At 45.5% G+C, this 15,472-nt stretch overlaps 1 protein-coding gene across 2 annotated transcripts in view; it reads right to left on the reverse strand.

Annotated features, from left to right (window-relative positions):
• RMDN2 (regulator of microtubule dynamics 2) overlaps window positions 1-15,472 on the reverse strand; it is a 117,130-nt gene that overhangs the window by 9,137 nt on the left and 92,521 nt on the right. For both annotated transcript variants that reach the window (XM_038752045.1, XM_038752037.1), the window contains 2 exons: window positions 13,144-13,197; window positions 12,967-13,047 (listed from right to left, as the gene is read on the reverse strand). In XM_038752045.1, the coding sequence (XP_038607973.1) occupies window positions 12,967-13,047; window positions 13,144-13,197 (135 nt within the window). The remainder of the gene's footprint in view (window positions 1-12,966; window positions 13,048-13,143; window positions 13,198-15,472) is intronic.

Here is a 15,472-nt window from a genome sequence, read left to right on the forward strand (position 1 = left end):
AGTGGCTTTTCCTTGTCAGTCACGTTCCCGCTGAGGCAAAAGCGAGGAGGCAAGCAGGGGTGAGCTTTCACCTTCATTAGCCAACTACAGGCGGGGCCGGGACCTATGGCTCCCCCAAAATGTAGTTTATTTTAATATCTGCCTTTTCCATTACGCTGTAAGCTCCTTGAGGATAAGGATCGTGTCCAGCAATCAATCACATTTATTGAGTGTATACTATGTGCAGAGCACTGTCCTAAGCGCTTGGGTGAGTACAACACAACAGAATTAGCAGACACGGTCCCTGCTCATAATGAGCTTAGAGTCTTCCAACTCTATTGTACTGTGCACTCCTTAGCACGCTTAGTACAGTGCTCTGCAATCAATCAATCAATCAATCGTATTTATTGAGCGCTTACTGTGTGCAGAGCAGTGTCCTAAGCGCTTGGGAAGTCCAAGTTGGCAACATATAGAGACGGTCCCTACCCAACAGTGGGCTCACAGTCTAAAAGGGGGAGACAGAGAACAAAACCAAACATACTAATAAAATAAAATAAATAGGATATGTACAAGTAGAATAAATAAATAAATAGAGTAATAAATATGTAAAAAACATATATACATATATACAGGTGCTGTGGGGAAGGGAAGGAGGTAAGATGGGGGGGATGGAGAGGGGGACGAGGTACAAAGTAAGCGCTCGATAAATACCACTGATTGATTGATTGAATGAGAGGGAGGAGGAAGAAAGAAAGAAGACATCTTGTCTCCTCTGGCCTGGAAAAGGCAAGCTATGGATGTCAACCTTGCTCCAAAAGCTTTGGGGGTGAATCTAATGATTTGTCCCCCTCTCTGCCAAGATCACAAAGGCTCTCTCCCCTTCCCCCCACCCTTAAGGAGGGTGGGGGAGAGAGTTAATTGCTTACCTAGAATTCCCTTATGCCTCCCCCTTTTCCATTACTTGCCATTTTCCATGTGACTGGAGTCTGTCATGAGACAGAGCATTCTAGATTGCCACATTCTCGGGTTTCTCCTGAAATAGGCCATCAGTTTCTCAAGATGTTCATCTGTCACCAGTCACAGTATTTGAAAGGGCTGGGAGAGAATGAGTTGACAGTTCCTGAGGCTTCTCGTTAACCCTGAAAAATAATAATTCTGTTCTCTCTCTCCCTCCTCCTGCCCTCATCCTTGTGGTCTTCAACCTCCACGTGTATGATCCCACAGACTCTGTAAATCACCCACTTACTCTTCCTCCTCTTCACTGACTTCTTAGTGCCCCTCCACCTCAGCCACTCACTCAATCAATCAATCGTATTTATTGAGCGCTTACTGTGTGCGGAGCACTGTACTAAGCGCTTGGGAAGTACAGGCGTGGATCCGCCGTTGAGCTAATCACCTCACCTCTAACGTCGCCAACTCTGCCCTCTCACTTTCTGATTGCTTTTTAACCCATCACTTGATCCACACCCCCTCACAATCTCCATTCCCTTGACCCACCCCACCTGTCTGAGGCCCTCCGGATTCCTTGCCTGAACTTTCTCCCATCCTTCCCAATCTTAAATGGAAAGGTACGCACCCTCAACGTCCATACCAGCCTTCCCTTCACCGGCCTCGCACCTCCAGCCCACAGCCCCGGATCCTGGCCACGGTCCGTTTCCTCCGCTCCTGCATCGGTGTGGCCAAATGCGTCGGGTGGAAATCAGCTTCTCGGCTGACTTCTATCACTCTAAGTTCACCCTCTCGTGCTCGACCTCAGCTTTGTCTTCTGTCAGTCAATCAACGGTAATACTGATTAAGCATTTACTGGGTGCTAGGCCCTGTTTTATTCATTCATTCATTCAATCAATCGTATTTATTGAGCGCTTACCGTGTGCAGAGCGCTGGACTAAGCACTTGGGAAGTACAAGTTGGCAACATAGAGAGACGGTCCCTACCCAACAACGGAAATACGAGGTAATCAGGTTGGACTAAAGCACTCAAGGGAAGACCATATAATTATACAGTACAACACATTAGAGTTCGTAGACACATTCCTTGCCCCCAACAAGGTTAGAATCTAGACAGACTGACTTCTGTTGGACAACCCTTCTGTTCTTCCCTCAATAATAATAATAATAATGGTATTTATTAAGCACCTACTATGTGCAAAGCACTGTTCTAAGCGCTGGGGAGGTTACAGGGTGATCGGATCATCCCACGGGGGGCTCACAGTCTTCATCCCCATTTTACAGATGAGGGAACTGAGGCCCAGAGAAGTGAAGTGACTTGCCCAAAGTCACACAGCTGACAAGTGGCGGAGCCGGGATTTGAACCCATGACCTCTGACTCCAGAGCCTGGGCTCTTTTCCACTGAGCCACGCTGCTTCTTTGACTCACATACTCAATGACTCACATACACACCACATTCATTCATTCATTCATTCAGTTGTATTTATTGAGCGCTTACTGTGTGCAGGGCACTGTACTAAGCGCTTGGGAAGCCCAAGTTGGCAACATATAGAGACGGTCCCTACCCAACAGCGGGCTTACAGTCTAGAAGGGGGAGACAGACAACAAAACAAAACATATTAACAAAATAAAATAAATATAATGGTATTCCCCACTGGCTCTTCCAAACCTTCAACTCCCACCTGAAATGACAATGACTCTCTCTCCGCCTTCAAAGCCTTACTGAAGGCCCATCTCCTCCAAGAAGCCTTCCCTGACTAAGCCCTCCTTTCCTCTTCTCCCACTCCCTTCTGTGTCACCCTGACTTACTTCTTTTATTCACTCCCTTTATTCACCCTTAGAGAAGCAGCGTGGCTTAATGGAATGAGCACAGCTTTGGGAGTCAGAGGTCATCATCATCATCATCATCAATCGTATTTATTGAGCGCTTACTGTGTGCAGAGCACTGTACTAAGCGCTTGGGAAGTACAAATTGGCAACGTATAGAGACAGTCCCTACCCAACAGTGGGCTCACAGTCTAAAAGGGGGAGACAAAACCAAACATACTAACAAAATAAAATAAATAGAATAGATATGTACAAGTAAACTAAATAAATAAATAGAGTAATAAATCAGCTGTGTGACTCTGGGCAAGTCACTTAACTTCTCTGTGCCTCAGTTACCTCATCTGTAAAATGGGGATTCAGACTGTAAGCCCCATGTGGGACAACCTGATTACCTTGTATCTACTCCAGTGCTTACAACAGTGCTTGGCACATACCATTATTCTTATTATCATTGTTATTACCCCCCATCACAGCTCCATAGTACTCATGTACATATCTGTCTTTTATTTATTTGTATTAATACCTATCTCCCCCTCGAGACTCCAAGCTCATTTTGGGCAGGGAATGTGTCTGTTTACTGCTCTATTGTCCTCTTCCAAGAGCTTAGTACAGTGCTCTGCACACAGTACGTGCTCAATGAATACGACTGAATGATTGAATGAATGAATGCCCTACTGAGAGCTCACCTCCTCCAGGAGGCCTTCCCAGACTAAGCCCCCTTTTACCTCTCCTCCTCCTCATCCTCCCCGCCCTACCTCCTTCCCCTCCTCACAGCACCTGCATATATATTTGTTCAGATTTTTTACTCTATTTATTTTACTTGTACATATTTACTATTCTATTTTTGTTAAGGATGTGTGTATAGCTTTAATTCTATTTGTTCTGACGATTTTGACACCTGTCTCCATGTTTTGTTTTGTTGTCTGTCTCCCCCTTCTAGTCTGTGGGCCCGTTGTTGGGTAGGGACCGTCTCTATACATTGCTGGCTTGTACTTCCCAAGCGCTTAGTACAGTGCTCTGCATATAATAAGTGCTCAATAAATACGATTGAATGAATGAATGAATGAACCTCACCAGGCAGGAATACCCCCAGATCTCCTGATTATCCCCGAGACACTCTACTCCTGCTTCCTCATCCTCATCATCATCATCAATCGTATTTATTGAGCACTTACTGTGTGCAGAGCACTGTACTAAGCGCTTGGGAAGTACAAGTTGGTAACATCCTCATCTTTCTCCTGCTTTCCAAGCGGCCTCCAGCTGTCTGCTCCTTAAATCCATTTCCTCTTCCTGTACCTCTGATCTTTTCCCTTGCTCACCTTTTAAAATCCCTTGCTCCTAATCTCCTCCCATCCATCACTGCCATCTTCAATTTCTCACTCTCCAATGGCTCCTTTCCCCCTGCCTTGAAACACATACGCGTCTTCCCCATTAAAAAAAAAAAAAGCTCTCTTTCAATCCTTTCAGCTATCCCCTCCATTCTTTGTTCAATGGTATTTGTTAAGCGCTTAATATGTGTCAATTATAATAATAATAATGATAGCATTTATTAAGCACTTACTGTGTACAAAGTACTGTTCTAAGCGCTGGGGAGGTTACAAGGTGAGATCAGGTTGTCCCACGGTGGGGCTCACAGTCTCATCCTCATTTTACAGAAGAGGGAACTGAGGCCCAGAGAAGTGAAGTGACTTGCCCAAATGTACTCAGCACTGGGGTTGAAAAAAGCTAATCAGGCTGGATACAGTCCATGTCGCATATGAGGTTCACAGTCTTAATCCCCATTCTACAAATGAGGTAACTGAGGCACAGAGAAGTGAAGCAGCGTGGCTTAGCGGAAAGAGCCCGGGTTTGGGAATCGGAGGTCGTGGGTTCTAATCACGGCTCTGCCGCTTATCAGCTGTGTGACTTTGGGCAAGTCACTTCACTTCTCTGGGCCTCAGTTCCCTCATCTGGAAAATTGAGATGAAGACTGTGAGCCCCACGTGGGACAACCTCATCACCTTGTATCCCCCCAGTGCTTAGAACAGTGCTTTGCACATAGTAAGCGCTTAATAAATGTCATCATTATTACCCCAGTGCTTAGAACAGTGCTTGGCACATAGTAAGCACTTAACAAATACCATAATTATTATTATTATTACTTACTTGCCCGAGGTCACACAGTAAGGCCACACTGCCTCTCCTGTCCAATCTCCTACAAAGAATTGTGTTTGCCTGTGGCCTTATTTCTTCTCCACCAACTCCTTCCTTGACCCTTCGCAGTCTGGCTATCGACCCTTTTACTCCAATAAGACTGCTCTCTCCAAGGTCACAGTGACCTTCTGACAGCCAAGTTCAAAGGACTAAACACCATCCTGATCCTCCTCAACCTTCCTGTCGTCTTTGACACCTTGGATCACCTAGTAAAGTTGAAGGTTAATTGTCTATCAGTTTCCATTTCTTCCATTAACAGAGAAGCAGCGTAGCTCAGTGGAAAGAGCCCGGGCTTTGGAGTCAGAGGTCATGGGCTCGAATCCCAGCTCCGCCAATGGTCAGCTGTGTGACTTTGGGCACTTCTCTGGGCCTCAGTTCCCTCATCTGAAAAATGGGGATTAAGACTGTGAGCCCCCTGTGGGAACACCTGATCACCTTGTAACCTCCCCAGCGCTTAGAACAGTGGTTTGCACATAGTAAGCACTTAATAAATGCCATTATTATTATTATTATTATTATTTCCGACCCCACTAAGGCTTCCCTGAAATTGCAAGGATATTCGCCGAGGATAAGAAAATTATGGGGAAGTCTACTCGGCCTGGTTAATTCAGATTGTATGACTAATTGGAGAATTTCGGTCCAAAGTCTATTCTGGCACCTTAATCGTTTCCTTCTTTGATGACCCCGAGTTATTCCCTCCCCTCCACTTTGGTAAGCGCTTACTACGTACCTGGCACTGTATTCATTTATTCATTCATTCAAACACATTTATTAAGTGCTTACTGGGCACAGAGCACTGTGCTAAGCACTTGAGAAAGCACGATACAGCAATAAAAGCTGACAAACCCTGCCCACAATGAGCTAACAGTCTAGAGGTGGGGAGACAGACATCAATACAAATAAACAGACATCAATATAAATAAATAACAGACATATCATATATATATATATCTTAACTATATAAGTGCTGTAGGGTGAGGAGAGGGGGAAAGAGCAAAGGAAGCAAGTCAGGGCAATGCAGAAGGGAGTGAGAGACGAGAAAAAATGGAATTTAGTCAGGGAAGGCCTCTTGGAGGAGATGGGCCTTCAAAGGCTTTGAAGTGGGGGAGAATAATAATAATAATAATAATAATAATAATAATAATAATAATAATGGCATTTGTTAAGTGCTTACTATTTCTAAGCACTGGGGGGGATACAAGGTGATCAGGTTGTCCCACGTGGGGCTCACAGTCATAATCCCCATTTTCCAGATGAGGTAACTGAGGCTCAGAGAAGTTAAGTGACTTGCCCAAGGTCACACAGCAGACATGTGGTGGAGCTGGGATTCGAACCCATGACCTCTGACTCCAAAGCCCGTGCTCTTTCCACTGAGCCACGCCACTTCTAATTGTCTGGTGGATTTGAGGAGGGAGGGCATTCCAGGCCAGAGGTAGGACGTGGGCCACTGTACTAAGCGCTGGGGTAGATACAAGCTAATCAGGTTGGACACAGTCCATGGCCCATCCGGGGCTCACAGCCGTAATTCCCATTTTATAGATGAGGTAACTGAAGCACAGAGAAGCGAAGTGACTAGCCCAAGGTCACAAAGCAGACAAGTGGCAGAGTCAGGATTAGAACCCAGATCCTTCTGATTCCCGGGCCTGTGCTCTTTCCTCTATGCCTTCTATTTCTGGTAAGAAGTCCTGGCTCCGCCAACTGTCAGCTGTGTGACTTTGGGCAAGTCACTTGACTTCTCTGTGCCTCAGTTACCTCATCTGTAAAATGGGGATTAAGACTGTGAGCCCCACATGGGACAACCTGATCACCTTGTTTCCACTGAGTGCTTAGAACAGTGCTTCACACATTGTAAGCATTTAACAAATACCATTATTATTATCATTATCATTATTATTGTTATTAAAGAATGTATAAGGCACCTAGTCCAGGTGAAGATTTTCAAAGCATCATCACGAGAAATGTTCCTGGTGTGATTTCTTTGAAATGGTTGGGCCCTTGTGATCTGCTGAATCTGAAGTGACATAATCAATGAGTTGGCATAAGTGACTGTCCCTGTCCTCTATGGCGAAAACTTGAGACATGATGGTTTACGTAATGGGAACACTTTTGCCCAATCTCTCTCTCTCTCTCTCTCTCTCTCACAAACACACACAACACAGAGAAAAAAAAATGCAGAAGATTCGTCAATCCCTCAGTTTCCACCATCCAGTATTTCCTTGGGGTGGAGGTGGGGTGGAAACAATGGCAGAAGCAAATTTTCCAGGGGATTTTCCACAAGATATAATGGGGTTTTTCAAGGGAAATTGTGAAATTCTGGTCAGAGCACAAGGGTGTCCAGCACAGTACTTTGGAGCCGCCTCTATTTAAGATCAAGCCAATTTTTTAAAATCATTCTCAATTGAAGGTATCCTGTCAAGGTAAATGCAATTGGGTTGAGTATGTAAAACAGTATGATTACTTATAGTAATAAGAATAATCGTGGTATTTGTTAGGTGCTTACTGTGGACCAGGCACTAGGCTAAACGCTGGAGTAGATAAAAGGTAATTTGGTGGAACACAGGCCCTGCCCCACACAGGGCTCACAGCCTTAATCCCCATTTTACAGATGAGGTAACTGAAAGTACAGAGAATAATAATGATGGTATTTGTTAAGCGCCTACTATGTGCCAAGCACTGTTCTAAGCGTTGGGGTAGAAACAGGGTTATCAGGTTGTCCCACATGGGGCTCACAGTCTTCATCCTCATTACACAGATGAGGTACCTGAGGCACAGAGAATAATAATAATAATAATGGCATTTATTAAGCGCTTACTATATGAAAAGTACTGTTCTAAGTGCTGGGAGGTTACAAGGTGATCAGGTTGTCCCACAGGGGGCTCACAGTCTTCACCACCATTTAACAGATGAGGGAACTGAGGCCCAGCGAAGTGAAGTGACTTGCCCAAAGTCACACAGCTGACAAGTGGCAGGGGTGGGATTTGAACCCATGACCTCTGACTCCAAAGCCCGGGCTCTTTCCACTGAGCCACACTGCTTCTCTATCATAATAATGATGGTACTTGTTAAGCGCTTAATTCATTCATTCAAACGTATTTCAATCAATCAATCAATCAATCAATCGTATTTATTGAGTGCTTACTGCGTGCAGAGCACTGTACCAAGCGCTTGGGAAGTACAAGTCAGCAACATAGAGAGATGGTCCCTAACCAACTTAATATGTGCAAAGCAGTGTTCTAAGCGTTTGAGGGATACAGGGTAATCAGATTGTCCCACGTGGGGCTCACAGCCTTAATCCCCATTTTCCAGATGAGGTAACAGGCACAGAGAAGTTAAGTGGCTTGCCCAAGGTCACAAAGCTAACAAGTGGTGGAGCCAGGATTTGAACCCATGACCTCTGACTCCCAAGCCCGTGCTCTTTCCACTGAGCCACACTGCTTAGAAGTAAAGTGACTTACCCAAAGTCACACAGCTGACAAGTGGCAGAGCCGCGATTCGAGTGATTTGTCCAAGGTCGCCCAGCAGACAAGTGGCAGAGCCAGGATTGCTGGAGCCAACTGGGAATTGTTGAGGAACCCCGCCAGGATGTAGTGGATGGAGGTGGCCCACTAATAGCTGGCCTCACCATAGCGACTGAGCATGGTCCAGGGGCAAAGATGATGAGTTTTCCCCTAAAAAGAGGCTCACGTGAGTGATTGGCCTCACCAAGTGTTTGTAAAACATAGCCTTTACAGTTGACTGTGGGCAGAGGAAGAAGCGACTAATCAATCAATCAATCAATCGCATTTATTGAGCGCTTACTGTGTGCAGAGCACTTTACTAAGCGCTTGGGAAGTCCAAGTTGGCAACGTATAGAGACAGTCCCTACCCAACAGTGGGCTCACAGTCTAAAAAGTGGGCTCACAGTCTAAAAGACTTTGTCTAAAAGACTAACAGACTAATTTCTCTCCATCCTCTGGCAGATACTCATGTCAACTGCGTGGTAAAATGGGAGTTCCAGCGTGGGGCAGTGGGTTTTCTGTAGAAAAGTCTTTCACTGGGGGTTTCCTCTACGGGGGTCTTTGGATTTTTCTACAGGGGTTTTCTTTACAGGGTTGTTCCGCCAGGGACAAATAACATACAAATAAATCTATATGTTGCCAACTTGTACTTCCCAAGCACTTAGTACAGTGCTCTGCACACAGTAAGCACTCAATAAATACGATTGAATGAATGAATGAATGAAATATTTATTTATATTAACGTCTGTCTTTCCCTCTAATGATGGTATTTGTTAAGCGCTTACTGTGTGCAAAGCACTGTTCTAAGCACTGGGGGGATACAAGGTGATCAGGTGTCCCACGTGGGGCTCACAGTCTTAATCCCCGTTTTACAGATGAGGTAACTGAGGCACAGAGAAGTTAAGTGATTTGCCCAAAGTCACACAGCTGACAATTGGCAGAGCTGGGATTTGAACCCGTGACCTCTGACTCCAAAGCCCGGGCTCTTTCCACTGAGCCACGCTGCTTCTCTAGACTGTAAGCTTGCCGTGGGCAGGGAATGTGTCTGTTTATTGTTACAACGTACTCATTCATTCATTCAATCGTATTTATTGAACGCTTATTGTGTGCAGAGCACTGGACTAAGCGCTTGGGAAGTCCAAGTTGGCAACATATAGAGATGGTCCCTACCCAACAGTGGGCTCACAGTCTAGGAAGGGGAGACAGATGACAAAACAAAACAGGTAGACAGGCATCAATACCATCAGAAGAAATAGAATTATAGTTATATAATAATAATAATGATAGTACAGTGCTCTGCACACAGAAAGCGCTCAATAAATACGACTGAATGAATGAATGAAAGAATGGGTCCAGGTAATAAACCCAGTTCTCTTCACAAAACAGGGGGGAGGAGTCCCTTGGGGCTCTGGATAACAACAGTGTTTCCTTTCCCCTGAAAGACAGGTAGCTTTTTCCTCTAGGAATTGCTTTGCAAAATAATCCCATTCCTCCTTTAAATCCACAGTGAAACGACACTTTAGGAAAAGAATAAATCGGTGCAAAGGGGAATGGATGTTGTTTCAACGCCACCCTAGACTGCTGAGGAGAGGAAACTTCTAGGCAAAATACTCGTGATCCAGCCTTCAACCGGAGAGGAGTCCCTTGGGGTTCTGGATAACAACAGTGGTTCCTTTCATTCATTCATTCAATCGTATTTATTGAGCACTTACTGTGTGCAGAGCACTGTACTAAGCGCTTGGAAAGTACAAGCCGGCAACATATAGAGACAGTCCCTACCCAACAGCGGGCTCACAGTCTAGAAGGGGGAGACAGATAACAAAACACATTAACAAAATAAAATAAATAGAATAAATATGTACAAGTAAAATAAATAAATAGAGTAATTAATGTGTACAAACATATATACATATATACAGGGTCACAGGCGTGGCCCCCAGCCTCCTAGGATCTGGAGTCCTCACGCTCCTGCCGGGCCCGGCCTCCCGCAGCCCCAGCCTTTCCCCTAAAAGACGGGTAGCTTTTTCCTCTAGGAATTGCTTTGCAAAATAATCCCATTCCTCCTTTAAATCCACAGTGAAAGGACACTTTAGGAAAAGAATAAATTGGTGCAAAGGGGAATGGATGTTGTTTTATGCCACCCTAGACTGCTGAGGAGAGGAAACTTCTAGGCAAAATACTCGTGATCCAGCCTTCAGAGTGGGAGGAGTCCCTTGCGGTTCTGGATAACAACAGTGGTTCCTTTCCCCTGAAAGATGGGTAGCTTTTTCCTCTAGGAATTGCTTTGTAAAATAATCCCATTCCTTCTTTAAATCCACAGTGAAACGACACTTTAGGAAAAGAATAAATCGGTGCAAAGGGGAATGGATGCTGTTTCATGCCACCCTAGACTGCTGAGGAGAGGAAACCTCTAGGCAAAATACTCGTGATCCAGCCTTCAATGGGAAATTTGCAGTCAATGACTCAGATGGAAGAGGAAAGCACTAGTCTGGGGTTCTGACCTTCTGATCCTCTAGGGTTCATTTATTCATTCATTCATTCAATCGTATTTATTGAGCACTTACTGTGTGCAGAGCACTGTACTAAGTGCTTGGGAAGTACAAGTTGGCAACATATAGAGACGGTCCCTACCCAACAGTGGGCTCACAGTCTAGAAGGGGGAGACAGAGAACAAAATCAAACATATTAACAAAATAAAATAAATAGAATAAATATGTACAGATAAAATAAATAGAGTAATAAATACGTACAGACATATATACATCTATACAGGTGCTGTGGGGAGGGGAAGGAGGTAAGGCGGGGGGAGATGGGGAGGGGGCCGAGGGGGAGAGGAAGGAGGGGGCTCAGTCTGGGAAGGCCTGGGAAGGTTCAGTCAAGGAAGCTGCAGAGGGAGTGGGTCATTCCCAGATGCTGCACCACTTTGTGTGTGTCCACTCCAGCGCTTAGTACAGTGCCTGGCACATAGTAAGTGCTTAACAAATACAAAAATTATTATTATCATTATTATTATTTCCCCACCCTCCCAACCCCAGTTTACTCCTCCTGCAGCCTCCCCCTGCCCTAGCCTCATGACCACCCTCCCAGCCTCTAATAATAATAATGATAATTATGGTATTTGTTAAGCGTTTATTAGGTACCAGGCACTGTACTAAGTGCTGCAGTGGAGACAAGCAAATTGGGTTGGACACAGACCCGGGGCCTGTCTCCATGTTTTGTTTTGTTGTCTGTCTCTCCCTTCTAGACTGTGAGTCCATTGTTGGGTAGGGACCATCTCTATATGTTACCGACTTGTATTTCCCAAGCGCTTAGTCCAGTGCTCTGCACACAGTAAGTGCTCAATAAATGTGACTGAATGAATGGGGCTCACAGTCTCAATCCCCATTTTACAGATGAGGGAACTGAGGCACAGAAAAGAGAAGCGGTTTCCCCAAGGTCACATAGCAGACGATCGGAGAAGTGGGATTCGACCCCCTGACCTTCTGATTCCAGGCCCGTGCTCTATCTGCTGCACCGTGCTGCTTCTCAACGGACCCCAACCTCTCGGGGAAATCTGAGATGACCGAGAAGCCGATGCTCGATAATAATAATAACAATAATGATGATGGCATTTATTAAGCGCTTACTGTGTGCAAAGCACTGTTCTAAGCACTGGGGAGGTTACAAGGTGAAGAGCTTGTCCCACGGGGGGCTCACAGTCTTCATCCCCATTTTACAGATGAGGTAACTGAGGCCCAGAGAAGTGAAGTGTCTTGCCCAAAGTCACACAGCTGACAGTTGACAGAGCTGGGGTTTGAACCCATGACCTCTGACTCCAAAGCCCAGGCTCTTTCGGAGGAGGAGGAGGAGGAGGAGGAGGAGGAGGAGAATGATGGCTGCCCACTTAGGGAACTTCTCCAGGTCCACCTCAGAGAGACGCCCTCAACATCAAGCAACGTGGCCCGATGAAAAGAGCCCGGGCTTGGGAGTCAGAGGTCATGGGTTCGAATCCCGGCTCCACCACTTGTCAGCTGTGTGACCTTGGGCAAGACACTTCACTTCTCTGGGCCTCAGTTCCCTCATCTGTCAAATGGGGATGACGACTGTGAGCCCCAGGTGGGACAACCTGATACCTTGTATCCTCCCCAGCGCTTAGAACAGTGCTTTGCATGTAGTAAGCGCTTAACAAATACCGTCATTATTACTGAGCCCGTCTCTAGATTGTAAGCCCACTGCGGGCAGGGATTGTCTCTCTTCATTGCCGTATTGTACTTTCCAAGAGCTCTGCACACAGAAAGCGCTCAATAAATACGATCGAATGAACGGAACGAATGAATGAGTCATCAACACCGTCACCATCTTCGCAACGTTCAGTGGGCCGAGGAAACGCGAGGCGGGATGTTTTAGCGTAAAGCAGAGGCCAACAGGCAACGGGTGCCCGACCTATCACTAGAACAAGAAATTGGAAGACTTGGAGGACGGGTCAAGTTATTGGGTTTGGGTTCAGGGGAGGACAAGGCTCCCTACGGGGTTCCGCACTCACCTCGACGTTCAAAGTCGGAAGCATTAAAGCACAGTCGCAGTATTTCAGAGCACTGCCTCTCTGCCTGAGATCTCTGTAGCACTGCAAGTTGGAAATACGGAGACCGGTTTAAAATCTAACTTAGCAGCAACCCACCGTTTCCCAACAAGCGCTTTCAAAACGAGGCTTTCGGTTTACCTTAGCCAGAAAGACATAATTCATCTTGGAAAAACCTGGCTTTATTTCTTCGGCCTGGTTCAAATGGGAAAAAAAAAGCGGGGAGGGGAAGGGGGGGACAGAGCAAAAGAACATGGTGAGATTTGAACACAAACAATGCAAATTTCCTTAGGTTTCTCTGTTCCATCTTTAGAGGCCCAAACCTCTGCTCTCTGTATAGACCGACTAGCGGTAAATTCTTGATCTCCCTACTAGATGTGGGCAGAGTTGCTCTCTGCAGAGCAGTTGTGAGCCTCACTGCTTATCAAATACCATTATTATTTATTATTATTTTAAGCATAGGCTTGCGGTCATGGCGTGCAAATCGTACAGTGTCTGACCAGTTAATAATCTAAAAATGAGGCCCTAACATTGGCCAGCAAAATGTTTTGCTTCATTTTAAATAATGTGCATTCATTGCGCTACTTCCTTTGATCTGAGGTGATGCAAACATGCTATTTAATCACACAAGATGAGACACCGGCTCAGCATGCCCCGCCAGCACTTCCAAAACTATCTTTTTTTCTTGTCTGTTGCCAAAGCCAGGCCTTAGAACTATAGCTGAAGTCACTCTGTATTGAAGTAGTTTTAGTGTAGACCAAAAAATGAGCAAGCCCAATGGGAGCAAGAGACAGAAGTGATGCAGGAGAGGAGAGAAAAAGTCTATCGTGGTTAACCATCCCCGTGTTTAGAATACGTAGTAGCACTTAACAAATATCATAAATACGATTGATGATCATCATCATTATTATTATTTCCCAATCATAATATCTCTGTGATGAGAGCTCATCCACTTGTTTTAGTTATTGTCAATCGTGTATATTGAGCATGTACTGTGTGCAGAACACTGTATTCATTCATTCAATCGTATTTATTGAGCGCTTACTGTGTGCAGAGCACTGTGCTAAGCTCTTGTGAGTGTATGATATAACAATAGAACCAACACATTCCCTGCCCACAACGAGTGGCAGAGCCAGAAGCCAAAATATTCACCCAGAAGCATGGGAAAACTGGAGTGGCAAGAAAAAAATACCTGACCACAAAAAAATCACTCTCCAAGAAAGCTATAAATCTTCTAGACCGTCAGCTCCTTTGGGCAGGGAAAATGTCTACCCATTCTGTTAGATTGTACTCTCCCAAGTGTTTAATACAGTGCTCGGCCCATAGTAAGCACTCAGTAAATAACATTGAAACACTTTTGGGGGTAGTTGCCAATGTAACTCCCCCTTGTCCCCCTCCCCATCCCCCCGCCTTATCTCCTTCCCCTCCGCACAGCACCTGTATATATGTTTGTACGTATTTATTACTCCATTTATTTATTTATTTTGTTTGTACATATTTATTCTATTTATTTTATTTTGTTAATACGCTTTGTTTTGTTGTCTGTCCCCCCCTTCTAGACTGTGAGCCCGCTGTTGGGTAGGGACCGTCTCTATACATTGCCAACTTGGACTTCCCAAGCGCTCAGTCCAGTGCTCTGCACACAGTAAGCACTCAATACAACTGAATGAATGTAAGAGGAATTTTAAGAGAACAACCTCTGTTCCCTGAAGTGATGCGCTGTCATTGTGGATGTTCAGTGCAGTGCTCTGCACACAGTAAGCGCTCGATAAATACGACTGAATGAAAGACGAAAAAATCCCAGCATTTGAGAGTTTATCCCCTTGGGTATCACGGACCACAGCGTGTCGCTCACTCATTTGAAGTACTTAAGGCAGCCCTAGAAATGATTCTGACTCTGCTTTGCAGAGTCTACCAGCCTACCCCGCAGATAATCGCCACCTAGAACAAGACCACAGAGTGCCTTCCCATCTCTCTTCTCGCTGAAGAGCGTTGAAGACCTAGCACCCCTAGCATCCATTCATTCATTCAATCAATCGTATTTATTGAGCGCTTACTGCGTGCAGAGCGCTGGACTAAGAGCTTGGGAAGGACAAGGTGGGTAATCAGGTTGGTCCCAGTTCATGTCCCATATGGGGTTCGCGGTTTCCACCTCCACTTTTACAGGTGAGGCCCAGAGAAGTGAAGCGGCTTGCCCAAGGTCACACAGCAGACAGGCGGGACTAGAACCCACGTCCTTCTGAATCCCAGTCTCACGGCCTTTCTGCTAGGCCTCGCTGTTTCTCGTGACAAACTGGAATACACAGAGGGGCTGGCTAAGATAGAAGAGATACTATGCCAGTATGGCTTAGTGGAAAGGGCCCAGGCTTGGGTGTCAGAGGTTGTGGGTTCTAATTCCGCCTCTGCCACTTCAATCAATCAATCAATCATATTTATTGAGTGCTTACTGTGTGCAGAGCACTGTACTAAG

This window comes from Tachyglossus aculeatus, chromosome 1, assembly GCF_015852505.1.
Source record: "Tachyglossus aculeatus isolate mTacAcu1 chromosome 1, mTacAcu1.pri, whole genome shotgun sequence".
Lineage (NCBI taxonomy): Eukaryota > Metazoa > Chordata > Mammalia > Monotremata > Tachyglossidae > Tachyglossus > Tachyglossus aculeatus.